We start from the raw sequence: 16,283 nt of genomic DNA, 5'->3' as shown, positions 1-16,283 counted from the left end.
AATAACTTCCATTCCCCTTGAGGAGACTCTTGAGGAGCCTAATATGCCTGTGGTCATTCCATTCCCCTTAGGAGTAGCTGGTTTCAGAATAAACATGTCATATAAGTCTGTCCAATGGCATAGGAGACTTCCAGGGGCTTGATTTCAATCCTGTGGTCATTCCATTCCCCTTAGGAGTAGCTGGTTTCAGAATAAACATGTGATATAAGTCTGTCCAATGGCATAGGAGACTTCCAGGGGCTCGATTTCAATAAGCCACAAAAGAGACAACTTTGTGCTAGATCTCATCTTTATGACTGCCTGTAATGTTTGGAGCGTCTATAACCACTTTGTAACCATTAGGCAGGTTAACCTGGTAATAAAGTAAAACAAATAAAGGCATGGGCAGGAGAATGCCAAGAAACTAGAGCTAGAAATGTCTCACCAGGAAGCTTCCCTGATTATTTCATTGACCTAAATGATTATCAACTTCTTTCTTATCTAAGCTCAGTGGAGCAGGATTATATGTTATTTCAGACAAAAGGGTCTTGACTAATATAATCAAATATTCAAAACATACAGGATCCGCAGAGATATGAACAAGACTAGGGTCTACGTATATTTGTTTCTGAAGGTAGACTGATATGTCTTGAATCCTGACTCTAAAAGCTCCTGTGTCAACACAAGTATAGGAGACTCCAATGCACTACACACAGGCAGTACTACACATGCTTATGGGGGACATATGCTTCCAGAAAGTAAATTTGGCTGCCCAGGGAGGAGAGTTTTTAAAACAAAGACTTAAGAGAGCAGAAGACTTCCTCCACAAATCTCCCTGCACCCTCCAGTTGAGCTCACAGATTTCCAGCTCCATTAGCCCAAAAGGAAACTGGCCAGAGCCCTGTGCTCATCTGCATCGATCATTTCCTGACAACCCACATATTACATTCCCAACACTCAGGAACTTTGCAGTGGCTGTGGATCTGGGTGATGAAATGCTGTTTCTTAGAGTTTCTGAGAGTGGCTGGGAGGCAAAAATTCTTAGTTCTTTGGAAGGAATTCAAAGCTTTTTAATCAACATTTGGGGAAGCATCAACCTGGTGTCTTCCCCCAAAACATGTTGTTATAAAAAATTGTGATGATAGTCATATACAAAGACAATCACATGTGTCGTGCTGACTATATGATATTGACAGAGTATTTTCAATTTCTCATAGCAGTTAATCTCATAAAGTATTGGCCACAGTGACTACTTTTTCTTTCCCAAAATTTAGAACAGGCAGATGTCTTGCTCACAGTCAAGCAGTAGTTGACTGGGCAGACTGAGATGGCCCACACCCATGTCACTTTCTGCTCTGATGAATAAAAATCAATTGTGACCAAGGACACAATTCACTCTCTGAGATGTAGGAGATTGAGTTGGTCACTCCATGACAAGACTATCATATTTTCTCCTGGAAACAATGGTCTGGAAACAGTGGTTCTAAGGCCACTGGTCCACCTGCTCCTTAGGAGCGCCCCTCTGAAAGGGCTACAGAGAATTTTTGGTTATAACCACAGCTCTGATCTAGTGGTCAGAGCACCTCCTTGAGATCCTGGGCACAGAACAACAGGTGAAGACTCCTGATCTCAGTGAATGGGCGCTTAGGGTACTCAGTCAGAAGTCCTAAAGAGTGCCACACCCTAACTCTGACTATTCTTAAGGAATGCATCCACTTCCTATCCCTCACAGAGGCTTGAGAAGAAATGTAATAATATCTGTGCCAAAAGAGCATATATGGGCACTGTCAGAGTGAGCTACATCTGCTGGGAGGCACCACTGGGAACCTGAATGGTAGGGCAGCCAGAATGCGGTCCACTGCACATCTCTCTCCACAGAGACAATAACAGGTCAAGCTCAGAACCAGTTTCTGTAATATGATAGATTTTGAAGACTTAAGACCCTAGGTCCTTCTGGGTTTGTTTTGTTTGTTTGTTTGTTTGGTTGGTTGGTTGGTTGGTTGGTTGGTTGGTTGGTTGTTTTGAGACTGGGTCTCTACGTGTAAGGCATGAGTTTCTTTTTAATTTATTTTTATTTTATGTGTATGAATGTTCTGCCTGCATGTAAGTGCACCTGTGTCATTCATTTGCCATGGAGGCCAGAAGAGGTCATCATATCCTCTGGAGCTGAATTTAAAGATGGTTGTTAGCCAGCATGTAGGTGCTGGGAATTGAACCTGGGTCCTCCGCAAGAGCAGCCAGTACTCTCAACCACTGAGCCATCTCTCCAGCCCCTTCAAGATTTTAACATGTCATCATACTCTGCCTTCAGCCTCCCAAGTGCTAGGGTAACAGGTTTGTGCCACTCCACCCAAACCAAGGTCCTTCTTGAAAAGTTGCAATAAGTTTAGTACTCAGGACTTACAGAATCCCACAGAAAGAAATTTTTGTAATGTGTTTCCAAACTTATTGGACCATGGAATGTGGGGGATGCAAGTGAAGAAATGCTTGTCAGCACCCCTCTCTGTATGATGTGGGAAACACTGAACTATAGGCATCTGGGAGAAGATGCAAGGACAGCTGGACTCCTGGCATCTTGTCCAAGGAGTGGGTAGGGCTTTGGTTCTTAGTTACCAAGTACCAGGAATAGAGTATCAAGGAAACAAGAGCCTCCTGACCTTGCTTGGAACATCTCCCATACTTCCACTGAGATGACTCATGTTCATTCACAGACAGGGAAGGTGATGTAAATGACAACCATATTGGACAAGGGCTTCTGGAAAGAGAACCCTAACAGGCACAACCTAATAACGAGCCCTGCCACCTTCAAAGCTAGGTGGGGCCTATTTTGCTTTTTCCTGCTTTTTAAAACAAAGGTTTACGTTGCCTTTCCTTTCCGTTATTCTTTTTTTTTTCTTTTTGGTATGTATGTAGGGTGGGAGACTGCATGCACACGTGTGTACAGGTGCATGCACTCATGTGTGCACATGTATAGGTGAGAGGAAGCTATCCAGTGTCTCCCTTTATTGCTTTTGACACTATTCCTTTAGGACAATCTCTCTCACTGAACCAGAAGCTCAATATTTTGGCTAGGCTGGCTGCCCAGGGAATGTCCAGGATGTTCCTGTCTTCATCCCCCAAAGCTAGGGTCACAGGCACATGAAACCACACCTGTCCAGGGATTTGAACTCAGGTCCTCATGCTTACACAGTGAGCACTCTTACTCAGTGAACCATCTCCCTTGTCCCCAGCCCTCCTTTCTTGCTTTTCAACCTTTTGCTTCTAAAATAAAAATTTCTGCCTCTTTAGAGACAGAGAATGGAACCCCCAAGTCCTTCACACAGCTGGTATCCCCGGTCCTTGCTGAGAGAGGCAAAGGATTTTTCTGAGGGGTAAAGCAGGCAGAGACCATCAATTACTATCTCATTTCTTATCTAGGCAAGATTTGAAAAGAAGAGAGACTCCCTGTGCATGGGGTCTTCTTGGGGGCTTCTAAACTCTGACTTGGCAAAGGATGAGGGAAACTGTGACCCTCCCTGCCACTGAATGGACAACATATGCCCAGGAGTCTCAACACCTGCCTGTGCATCCCATGTTCAAGGATTGGGAAAGGCATCAAGGTCATTTTGGCCTACATCTAAGCAGCTTTCTTTTGCCCCAGCTACAAAGCTCATCTTTGAATTCCTTATGATACCTGTGTGTATCTCTGCTGGTTTGGTTCAGAATGATCAGTCTTTAAAATTCTAAATCAGGGGTTGGGTAGATGGCTCAGTCAACAAATGCCTATTGTACAAGCATAAGAGTCCAAGATTGGATCCCCAGAACCCACATAAAATTTCTAGGCCTGGGGTTATGTATCTATAACCCCAGAGCGGGTAAAAGGATGAGGGATAGAGACAGGTGACTCTCTGGAGCTCACTAGCTGGCTGATTAGCCAGTTTAGGCAATTAGTAAATACCAGGTTTAGTGAGAGACCATGTCTCAAAAGATAATGTGAAGTGTGATCCAGAATACCAAATACCCACCTGTGGCCTCCAAAACACACACACATATAGAAAAAATAAATAGTAATAATAAAATCCCAATAGAGACTGAGTACCTCAGACCAGATAAGAAAAATAACTTGTCACTGAGACTCTTAGAGCAGAAGAAGAATCTCAGGAGGAGTTATCTTCCCACTCTCTGAATACAAGATGGAGGCCTGAACACACCAGAAGACAAATAGCCCTTCTTGTTGGAGGGTTCTGGACAGGAAGCAAAGGGCCCACTTCAAGCCTACTCACTTTCCCTGGGTGCAGCATCCTGTGGCTCATTTTGCACCATGAAATGACATCACTCCAGGACGATTGGGAGCCTTACCATTCTTTATCTTCAACTATGAAGTACATGTACTCAAGTACATTTTTTAGTCAAGTATTGTTTATTTACGGTGAGCATAATTATACCCAATTAATTAGCATGACTGCATGCAGGTTCTAACTTTTAGAGTATGTGATTATGCCTGTGAAGCACAGAGCAGACAGGTCATGGTGATCGACAGGAAGGCAGGTTACCTTGGCCCAAGGTCAACATAAGTCAGTCACTTTGTGCTAGGTGGCTAAACCTTTGAAACGCATGCTCAAGTATGTCTAGACTTTGCAGAACATTCAAGGGCAATGTCATTATTTAAGTTTGTGATCCTGGAGTGGGGCAAATGACAAAATGCTGTGGTTGTATTGTGTCAGCTCAGCTGGAGAACTCAGAAGTTCATGTCCAGAGATTCATCTCTAGGTTTTGAGACCTTCAGGACAAGCATGGGACTGTATTTGAGCTTGATCTTATGGGCCCAAGACTTGGTCCTTTGACTCCTAAAATGTCCCATTCTTCCATTCTCTAGATCTTTCTAGAAAGAAAGAAAACTGGGCTGACCAAACCTAGCATCACAGGATTCTCAGAGATCTGCTACCAATCCTAATTAGACCTGAAAAGATGATGGAAGGAAAACCAGAGTGGTCACTCCTAGCTTATGCTCATTTAAAATGTTCTATGAAATACTGCCTGTCGATCAGGGCATAGAGATGCCCAACCAGGACAAAGGCAAACAGCTAAATGTCATTGTGGCCTTCACCAGATTTGGCCTACAGTTACCCTAAGGGAGACTGTCAAGATCAACCTGAGAAGGAGGGGGCCCATCAGAACCCTGCACCTCCACATGTCTCATTCTCTGACATGTCACATTTCGCCAGTGCCAGCTCCTCCATCAGCCACAGGCAGCACCCCCCACCAAGTGTGGCAGCCTTCCTTTCTCAGAAGCATACCCTAGGGAGCTCCTAGATCAGCTCCTTAACCAGATCCACAACCCACATTCAGGCAAGTCCAGTCAGGGATTCTTTAGGAAAAAAAGCTAGAAAGGCAACAGCAACAACTGCTGCTGTAGCCTCTACTACTGGTTCCAGAGGGGGCCTGCGCCTTCCAGACAAAGGAGCCCATTTTCCATATTTCATGTGCAAGTCCATGATGCTGAGCTAAGTGGCTGAAAATTAACACCCATCATTACCCTGGGCTAAGTGATGTTTGTTAGTATAGAGGGTGACAGAAATCTATATCATGTAGATGCGCTATTAATACTGCATTACACACACAGGCTGTGCTTCCCCTCTGCAGCTGGGAAACCAGCCTCGGCAGTTCCTCTTCCAGAAAAGGCAAGCCTCATGACTAATCAGCTCAAAAGCAAAGGTGGAGATAAGCCGCTCACTCACTCCTAATGAAGGACTGATGGTCAGGCCACAGATGGAGCCTCTCGGGCTCTGTTTCTTTGTGTGGAAGGTTCATAAGTAGGAATGGGAAGGTGCATAGAGAAGTTAGCTTCAGGGAAGAAAGGGAAGCACAGGCCTCCCAACAGGTGTTGTGGATAAAGAGGTGTGAGGAAGGGTAGGTTCCACTCCAGCCCCAACTCTGGTACTTTATACAAGTCCTTTGAATGCTTGTGGACTAAGAGCATGAAAGAGAAAAGGAATTTGGGGGAACCAAATAGAACTGGGATTCTGGCAATCTCATGAGAAGGATGGGCTATGAAGACAGCTACCACTCACTTCAGAGGAGCTGTGATTGATGAAGGGAATAAACTTGAGGGGGGCCAGCCAGGGGGCACTGAAGGGTGAATGCATGTCTCTCTTTCAAAGTATAAAGATTCACAAAGAAAAACAGAATTGGCACTGGGGGCCAGATTGAAAATGACAGATGGGGAAAACAACAACATTAACAAGACCATAGGGCAAGCAAAAAAAGGAAAGAAGGTGGATGCCTGAAAGCTAAGGACTAATCAGAGGCTTGGCATTGGCTCATAGAGAAGGACTCTGTTGAGCTCTTGAAAGCAGGAACACCCTAGTAGGCCAGTTTTGCCATGAGTATGCCAACTGGCCTGTGACCAAAGGCAAGTTAAAAGTGATGTGTATTCATCTATGTGAATATCTAAGAGACTGCAGCAGCAGCAGCTGATGAGCTAGTCCAGGGCAGAAGAGGGAAAGGTTTATAAGTTTACAAGGTCACACAAATGTACGCACACACAAGACACTTCAGCAAGCAAACAAAGAAAGGGTGTGCATACCCACAGAGGATTTGAGACAGGACCTGACTTGTAGAGATCAGTCTGATAGGACATAGAAATGACCCATCTTGGTACATTCACTTTGAAAGGTTTGACAGTTTTTACAAAGCTACATATTCTTAACATGTGATCCAGCAATTATACCCCTAAGTATTTGCACAAGTGAGTTAAAAACTATGTCCACACATAAACCTGTACGTGGATGTTTATACAACTTTATTGTCCCAAATGAAAAAACAACAAAGCTGTCTGACACAGGTTTGTTCTTCCTTCAAAAAAGATATCCTAAAGCCTGGAACTTTAGAGTGTGAACTCATTTGGAAATGAGACACTGCAGGTGCAATTAGTTAGGTCAGGAGAAAGTCACACTGGAGTAGAGAGGAAAAAGGGATGGATTTAGCTGCATAGCTATGGAACAGTCAAGATACTAGCCACTCCATGCAATACATGTTAGTTAATGTTTGTTTGACCCAAGCTTCATGCTGTGTTTTCTGTAGAAAATAAAGAAGTATAACCCAGCACTGAAGAGGTGAGGATGAGCAGATTCCTGGGATCACTGGACAGCCAGTCTAGCCTACTTGGTGAACTTCAGGACAATGGACCACCCTGTCTCAAAAAACAATGTGGATGGAGCCTAGGGAGTAACACCTAAGGGTGTCTTTTGGTTTTCCAGGTATTGGAAAACGGAAAACCGGACACATATATTTGAGAAGTGACAGAATGCCCTAAAATCTAGTTTAAAGTCATTCAAGGCTGGTGCGTGGCACTGGCTATATGCTATAGGTTAAATGTAAGAAAGGAAAGCTCATGCTGCAAGTGTGAGCTTTGGAAGAATTCCCAAAAGGTTGGAAATGAGGTACCATTAAAGGATGATATGAGAGGAAGGAAAGGGTGTGGGGTGGGGTTATGCAGAGAGGGAGACAGGGTGTCATTCATTTCAAGGCAAGAATCTGAATATGGTAGCAGTTAATGGATTGTCAGTCTTAAAAGAAGGGATAAAGGCTGGAGAGCCATCAGCAGCAGTCAAAGGCAGAATGTTCAAGACCCACAGGGATTTCCAGGGAACAGGGTGTCTTAGGGATTAACCATGGCTGGCTGTCAATCTGCGAGAATAACAACCATGCATTTCTCCTTCCTTCTTATTTCTAGAATCTAGAAGAATGCCTAGCACAAAGCCTCACTACACAGGTATTGAATGGAGAAGCAAAAGTCAATGCTCTCAGGAAGAGAAACTCAAAGACACATGGTCCAGCTCAGCCAAGAGATCAAATAGAACAGTGGCAATTCCAGGGAACTGGAAATGGAAGTGAACATGCAGCTTCGTCAGGGTACTGCAAGAGGTTTACAGTGAGCAGAAGGAGCAAAGAGACATGACCCCAGAGGGGGACAGTGGAAGGAAGGACCAGGCACAGGAGACATCCCTTTTTATAGGCTATGGGGTACTGACACTAAGAAGGTAAGGACACTGTGCCTGGAAACTAGGACAAACAGGAACACCTGAGACCCAAAGGGAGAAAGCGGGTGGGAAGCAGGTTTCCTTTCTCAACTAAAAGATTAGGTTTCAAGAAAAAGAACTACCAGAGAGCTAAGAGTCTTGAAGAAAGTGAAGGAGCCTTCTACCCAGACCGTGGGGAAAGGCAAGGCATGGCTCCTATTGCAGCAAGCCCTAGCCCATCAAGGAATGACCTCACTGCAGCCCAGAGCTGTCACAGGGCTGGCAAAGGTAGCCTCGGGCACACCGTTCACCTTCTCCCTGGTGACCTATCTGGATGGGTCCTTTGGTGTCTCATTCTGTAGGACCTAGGCTAAGATTCCAGGCCCTCAGCTGTGTGAAAATGAGGGCTGTATCCATTCCCTAGTGCTTTTGAGAATCATGGGGTGGGCTACGTAAATAATAGGAGGCTTATCAGACTTCAGTTGAAACATAAGGTAAAGGAGATGCATCTTTGTCCAGGTCCTTCATGATCTGTGGAAAGGCTGAATCAATTCAGAAAAAAGACAATGTCAAATGTAGAGCACTTGTTGAGAACACAGGCAAGGGGATGTAAGCATCTGATAAGAAGTTGGTACCAGGTGATCTTTAAATATCCTTGCAGCTTGACATGCAATGAAAAATGCTGTGGACCAGACTGAAGATAGATAGAAAGAGAGAATCAAGCAGCTGATCAACATCCTAATCATTCAGGTCATAAAGGTCCCACCACTCATGACAAACAAACACAAGAGTGAAGGAAGCAAATGCTCTGTGTTTAATCCATTGCTGGAGAGACTGGGGAATGATGGCTGAAGCCAGGTAGCACCGTGTTCCTGCAATTCCTTCCCAAGTGACACAAGATAATGGGACAAGGAAATGAATCAGGTGGAGAGAACCTTGGAATCTACCATGTGAGTGCTTTCCTCTCTTAATACCACATTTCTCACCATCTTCTCAAAGGAGTGACTCCCTAGCCTTGTATGTAGTAGCATAAATATTCATGATTATTTATGTGCCAAGGCCCATACGGCTTTAATTATTTTTGATGGTATCTCTTTGCATACAAGTTTGTATCTTAGAGTCAGGTCCCCAAACTGATAAATCCTTGGGAATTAGAGGTCTGTTGCCTCTCAACCTCCCTGCCCCTGCTTGAGTGATTCACTGGAGTCATACCCAAATCTGGTTACAGTGCTCCTGCAAAGTACTTATCAGGTCACACATATTTTCTGAGAACAATTAGTTATCCACTGTATATTGATAGGGCAAAATGGACTAGTAGCCTAAAAAGATATTTTCCTTTGTATCAAAGGGCTTTGACAACTGGAGTCATTCCATGATCTTCTTGTAATAAGGTTTGGTTTGCCCCGCCCCCCGACCCACTTCAAGTCTTTGTCAATAAACCTGCCTCCTCTCCATCTCTACTAATATCTTCTTGCTTACACAGAAGTAGCCTGGCTCCCAGAGAGGCCATGTTAGATCACACATGGAGAAAGCTCTAGAAAGAAGACTGTACTTGTGCCTTATTTTCCTGGTGTGGTAGCTCCTAGGCTGTGAGATTTTTCCTGACATCAGAGGACACTCTCCAGATCCCAGAGCTCTCTCCACAGTTCTCAAGCTCCCAAGGGACACAGATTCTGATGGCTCAAAAGAAACATCCCTCCCTCCCACATGCCAGATTCACCCCCATCTTGCAATTGTGCAGATAATATGATATCTACAGCACAGATTTGACCCTGAGATCAGAATTTGAACTAGGATCTCAAAATATGTGCTAAGAAAATGCAGTGATCCTCGTCAGTTATGAGTCTGTACTTGGGAATCTGTTCACTAAAATTCATTTGTAATCCAGAAACCAAGGTTTGAGCCCTCTCATGGTCATAGGAGATAGGCACCAACATGACAAAAACCTTCAGTGGAGCTATGTGAGCACTGCCAGCAGAGGCTGGACAAGGCAACACTTACGTGTATGCTAGCTATGTGTGGACGTGTTTTAATTGGCAGGTGGAAATGTTTTATAATTATCACATGTACCTGTTTCAAGGTTCTTGTTCCAGTTTTCATACCATAAACAAGGACCTGTTCATGGTCTATTCCGGATCACCTTTTTAACATATGGGGCCTTTTGTTGGTAATTTCACTCTAAAATGTCTTCTAAACATAACTCAGAAATACCATTCCATAATCCTAAACGCAGTATAGTGGTAATATGTGTGCAAGATGGGCTTTGATCAGCCATGAGTTATAGCATATGAGTTGAGTCCCATGTTAACAAATCAGCCACACATATTAACAAAAGTGTTCTTAAACAAAATCACACATGTGCAGCATGCAGGATTATATATAGATTAGCTGATAAAATATTGTGTACAGCGGCTCACAGAAGCCTAACACCATATTTCCTCTGCGAGAAATAGTTCAGTGATTTCTAATTCACTGTTTACTGTGACTTTTAGAAAAGAACTACTCAAATAATAATAACCGCATATATTTTCAACACAGAAATGACCACATTTCAATTCAAGTACCAGTGCCAACCTAAAAAACTCAGCATCAACCCCAGAACCCCAGAGTGAGCTTGGACCGACACCAACACTGCAGAAGACCTTCCTTCCTGGCCACTCCCAGCTAGTTCAGAACAAGTCTGATCTGAAACAAGAGCTTTAGCATGAGAGGGCTCAAGCCTAGTTCTTTGCACTGTTTCCCACTGTTTATCTGAAGCCCTCCTTCTTTCCCCTTCACCCAGCCCTGATCTAGCACCCAGGTATCCTTCCTCTGATACTGATAGGAAGCCTCTCATAAATACTGTGGCAGATTCTAAATAATGAGGCAAACAATGGCCTTGTATTGATGCTATTCTGGTCCCTCTCATTGTGGTAGCCCTTACCAAATAAACTCAGAAGGAGAGAAAATGAAGTGAAGGATGATGGGATGACCAAAGACCCACTCTGCTGCAGGAAGACCCAGGAGGAGCAGCAAGAGTTGTGAGCTATGAAGAGCATGGCCTCAGCACAGAGAGCTCAGACCTGGGGGTGAGCAAGACCAGAATGCACCATTTTCCCCTAGGCCTACCCCAGATTGATTGAGATGTGAAAGGAACCCACTGCTGGTAATCCTGGAGGCAGGAAAGGGAGACACACAGCCTCCCAGAAATTTGATAGTCTGTCTTTACGGTGAGGCCTTCCCCTAATAGGTCACTCAGGTTATATCCTCAGGTCCCTTCCCTCTAGGAGTATCTCTACACTCTCCTGAGCACTGAACCATTCCCTGGAAGGTAGGAGCAGTAGGAAAGGGAGAAGTTATGCATCAGTATTGCTGGGCATACTGAACCTGGGGACACAGCAAGTAGCTGGAAGGACAGGCCACCAAGGCTTCAGGAGCTGAAAGGGAAACTAGTAGGGCTCAGAAGAAATACAGAGAGTGGCTGTAGCCAACAGGAGGTGAGCAATGTGGAGGAAGTAGGCTCCCTGGGTCCTCCGTGTGTGGGGTAGGGAGGTGAGGGTTCCTGGAGATTAGGTTGTTATAGATCTTCAGGGAGTGCACACTTTGGGGCACTGGAGGGGCAGCTAGAGAGATGTTTTCATTCAAAGGTACTCAGTGCCCTTCACTTCCTTTCCCTCCCATGGAGGTCTGGCTAGGGTTCCTGATGACCTTGGAGGCTGTTGTCCAGGAAGAGCTGGGCTATGTTTTCTAACAGCTGAGCCAAGTCTATAGAGGAGACCAGCCTCTTTTGTGTCCCCTGACTTATGGGAGCACCCCTCCCTACTTGGGTCGTGCTAAGCCCAGGTGAAAAAAACAAAGGAACTAGATTCAGACCTGCGGCCCTCCCTTTCCCAGGGACTATGCCCACCAGTGTGTCCTTGCCCAGGCTATTCTCCACATATAGAGGTAAAAAGGGGTTCTCCTAGCGAATGGGAGGTAGGCAAGTGGAAGGTCACCTCAGAAGGTTCCAGAACCCCAGCCTACATGGTCTGCTGCCACCGCCACCCCCACCCCCAACTAAAAGGGACAGCAGCCCACCATAGTACTTACACGTGTCTGGCTTGTGGCAGTTGTGTCCTTGACGGAAGTACTGGGGGTTCTCAATGACTGGAATGCGAGTCATGCCGATGACCACCGTGTCAGGCCCAGCATCCAATGAGGAAGGTGTGGTGATGCCATGATTGATGTGATGCAGTGGGCTGGCAGAGTCCTCCTCACCACTGATGACAGCCACAGGACCTGTACAGACCATGAGAGACACAGAGCTCTGGTGAGATTGCATCTGATCAATACCAGCTCTGCCTGAAGGTCCTTCAGAGCTGAGTGTGTTAGATAAGTATCACCCAAATCCTCTCAATTCTGAATTCAGACAAGTCCATCCAAATTCTTTCTTGAGAAATATACACCCCCGACCATAGAAATAGTTGCAAAGTAAAAGTGAATACTGAAATAACCATGACAGCTATTATTTTCATTTCCTCCCAAATTCAAATTAGTTCGAAATAAAACTAATGTTTCTTGTTTATGTAGCAATAAAGAGATTTAAAATAGAACACAGCAGCAGCTGTTGCTTCTTGTTCCTCCACTAGTTGGAGCATTAAAAACTACTAATATTAAAGAGCTGTGGAGATGACTTAGTTGGTGCCTGTCATCCCACTGCTGGGGAGACAGAGACAGGAGGACAACTAGGGTTTGCTACCCAACCAGAGAGTTCCAGGTCCAGCGACAGACCATGTCTACAGAAATAATGTCGAAAACAAGTGAGGAAGACACCCAGTGTCCACCTCTGACCTTCATATCTCTCTCTCTCTCTCTCTCTCTCTCTCTCTCTCACACACACACACACACACACACACACCTATTAGTCCTGTGTTTCACCCCAGAGGTTCTGATTCAGTGAGTCTCGGGTACCGCCTAGGCAAAGGATTATAAACGCTCTCCATGAGCATCCATGTACAGCCATGACCCAGAACCTCTGATTACAGGATTGGAGGTCCAGCAACCTTCAACATGGCCACCAGGTCTCCAGAGGGGTAGGATGTGGTTCCCATTGGACTCTGACTCAACCAATCCTCTCTTACCCACAGTGTAGCCCTGGGTGCAACCCGAACCAGGCTTCACAAGTCATTAGGCTATATATCACTGTTAGCCTGGTGGAGCTGGGCCAGCTGTCCTAGTCGTGAAAGATCCTCTTTGCCCCAATGTCCACTAAGCCCACCATGTGAGTTTTCACCAATTCCATCTCCCTCATTCTCTAACTCAAAGAAGAAATCAAATGTGTAAGGTGACTCAAAAGCACGAGTTGACAGAGATAACTCTTCAGTCTTAGCTGAACAATGATTTTGTTTTGTTTGGTGGTGTGATTCTTCCATACAAACAAATAAAACTCCTGTAAAGGGAATTAGCTGTGACTGTTTGTGGCTTCATACAACTGGCATTTTTAAATGGTTGGTTTGCTAGACACAGGGTCCCCAGACAAAGTGCCTGCTGTGATTTGGTCTTGCAGCTTGAACAATATTTCCACTGCAAAAATCCATTACATCTTACTGAAGTTTATGGAAGGACTATTTCCCAACAAACAGCGAGGTGAAGTGCCAATGAGGCAGAACTAAATGGAAGACTGGTAAATGCAAACTGAGGACTCTGAATTTCACTCTGTCAGCAGAGGCAGGCTTATTCCAGCTCATGACAAATAGCTGATGCTGTTTGGAGACCCTGTGCAAAAGTAGCAATAAGTGGTTGCCCAAATGCCCACAGTTATCACCTGTCTTACAAAAAAGCCCTGTCATGAAAATACTTTCCTCAGAAACTTTGAAAAACTTCATGGTGACTTCCAGGGAAACAGGGAACACTAAGCCCTGATATTTACCTCCCGTCACAACCACCACTAAAGTTCAAAAGGACTGAAGAAATGTTAGTGTACAAAGAGAAAGGAGATTAAAGGAAATAAGACATTTCAATATTGTGGAAGGTAGAAAACAAGTTAATGGAAGACAGTAACTCAGAGAGCAAAGCAAAGGTTCACCAGGGATATGTGGCCTGCAGGGGACAGAGCAGCTGGGAGTCTTATATTCTGAGGAGGCTCACAGCATGAAGGGATACAGTATCCAGGAAGTCTGGAGTGAGGACTGTGCCTGAACAAGGCACCTGCGGCCACAACCTTACCACTGCCCCACAACGCTAGCAATTTACCCCAGAGATATTGACTCAGGGGAGGGCTGCAGTGAAGCTTGAAGCTGAGCCCTTCCTTCCTGCTTCTAGAACAACACAAATTGTGCACAACCTGCCTATCACTCCCTCATACCCTGATACCACACCAGCACTACAGGACATTAGAAGATGGTTCCATGGAGAAACTATGAACAAAGATCTCTAGATGTTGACATTTTGGAGAGTTTTCTGATGAAAATCCACCCAGGAATTATGTCACAATCAAGCCTGCCAGTCAACATGACTATCCCCGTGCACACAAGGCAGAATTTTTCCAGTTTTCCAGTGCCCAGTTCCTAAACATAAAGAGACGGTGTGGGGTGCAGGTCTACCAGATAGTGCAGCAAATTTCTGCATGGAAGAGAGAGAACAGGATAAGTAATCAGGGACTGGAGAAACAGGCAGTGCAGGTCCAGAAGGCTCAGAAAACAGTCACAAGGCCAATACTCTCAAAAGGTAAATAAGACATCATATATAAAAAACAAAGTGATACTGATGATCTTAACAATTAAAAGGTAGGAAAGGGCCTCTGAGAATAAGGATCATCAATTCTTTAAAGCCAAAGAAGAGCAAAGATGAAGTCAAAAACTCTTCCAAAAATGAAAAAAGAAAGAGGTGAAAATAAGGAATAAGGCCAGCCGTGGTGGCACATACCAGCCTGGTCTGCACAGTGAGTTCCAAGGAAGCTGGGGGCTTCAGGAATAAATAAAGGTAAATTTCCATACCAAAATGAACAAAAAACAGATTAAAAGGCGTTTCAAGGATGAGGGAAGAGAATCTGAGTAGAAAAGATGAAAGATTAAGTAAAACCCTATGGAAAGTTTCTCTCCAATTATCTACCTAATTCCTAGTTCAACTATGCATACCCAGATCCCCACCCCACCCCATGTCACATACACACAAACATATATGAATGTCCCAAATCACAAAATTCTAGAATAATGGGGATAAGGAGAAGACACTCAGAGCTTGAAGACAGAGGGATAGATAGCATTTACAAGAACAGAGGTAATCAGTAATGCTATCAGATGAGTGATTCTACTAGATGGCTGACAGGAACATCTCAGAAAAGCAATAGGATTCTCCAGAACATTACTGTTTGTGTTGGTGCTGAGCAAATGCTTCAAAATTCTGACAATTTTTCAACATGGAATTGTACATACATGAGAGAGAGAGAGAGAGACAGAGAGAGACAGAGAGAGATCATAAGGACAAAAGGCAAAAAGGTATTTGCCAATGTGCAAAAATTGACCTCACTGTCCTCTTTCCTGGGAAGATCAGAAGGAAGAACTCACTCTGTCAATACAAGGGGGATGACAAGGAAAGAAAAGTGGGGCAGCCATCTCAGGCCACAGGGCCATAGGATCGGGGGACAGGCTGAGGAAACAGTTATGAAGGCAAGACTCTTACCCAAGCAGCTCTACTCACTCCAAGGCCCACACAAATTAACTGCAAGTAGAAGCTACCAGAATTACCAGCCAAAGAAGCAAAGAACAGCACCCAATTTCCCTCTTGCCATCTCTTTCTTTTTCAACATTATGGAATATGGGTTGATATGATGATCTGGAGACATATGTATAATAGGAAGAAGTTAAGGGAAGACACAACACTGGGATTTCCACCTTTGTGAAAGGCATTTTCTTCAACCTGTTCCTTAAAATTCATGAACCCTGAGGGGTCAATGAAATTTTCCAAAAAGCCTAGTTCTTAAGATGGTCTCCCCCCTTTTTTTCATCATTCTAGATTTTTAATCTATTAAGGTAACAGTTGTGAGGAAAAGGATCCCCGCAACCCCCATCCCTGGCCATGGGCTCCCAAAGCTTGGGAAGGAAGGGATTACCCAGGAAGACTTCACAGAAACAAAAGAGCAAATCCAGAAGACAGAACCCTGATCAGCTCTAACTCCAACTGTGGGCACTAGAAGGGAAGATTTCTGAAGTTCAGGAGAATTATACACTGAAGACAGATATGACAAAGAATGAACACAGGCCATGGTGCTTGAAAATGAGGAGTGGCCTTAAGTTTAGTTCACAGAAGAGCAGAGGAAAGAGTTAAGTTCTGGTGAGTTAGGTGAGT

At 44.5% G+C, this 16,283-nt stretch overlaps 1 protein-coding gene across 6 annotated transcripts in view; it reads right to left on the bottom strand.

Moving 5' to 3' along the window:
* Window positions 1-16,283, bottom strand: part of Ntrk3 (neurotrophic receptor tyrosine kinase 3) — a 395,515-nt gene that overhangs the window by 144,608 nt on the left and 234,624 nt on the right. For all 6 annotated transcript variants that reach the window (XM_017803090.1, XM_008852847.1, XM_008852848.1 and 3 more), the window contains exon 12: window positions 12,048-12,236. In XM_017803090.1, coding sequence (XP_017658579.1) covers window positions 12,048-12,236 — 189 coding nt within the window. The remainder of the gene's footprint in view (window positions 1-12,047; window positions 12,237-16,283) is intronic.

This window comes from Nannospalax galili, unplaced genomic scaffold, assembly GCF_000622305.1.
Source record: "Nannospalax galili isolate Female #2095 unplaced genomic scaffold, S.galili_v1.0 scaffold185, whole genome shotgun sequence".
In the NCBI taxonomy this organism is placed as follows: Eukaryota; Metazoa; Chordata; class Mammalia; order Rodentia; family Spalacidae; genus Nannospalax; species Nannospalax galili.
Note: the sequence above shows the minus strand (reverse complement) of the source record. Positions and strands in the feature narration are given on the sequence as shown.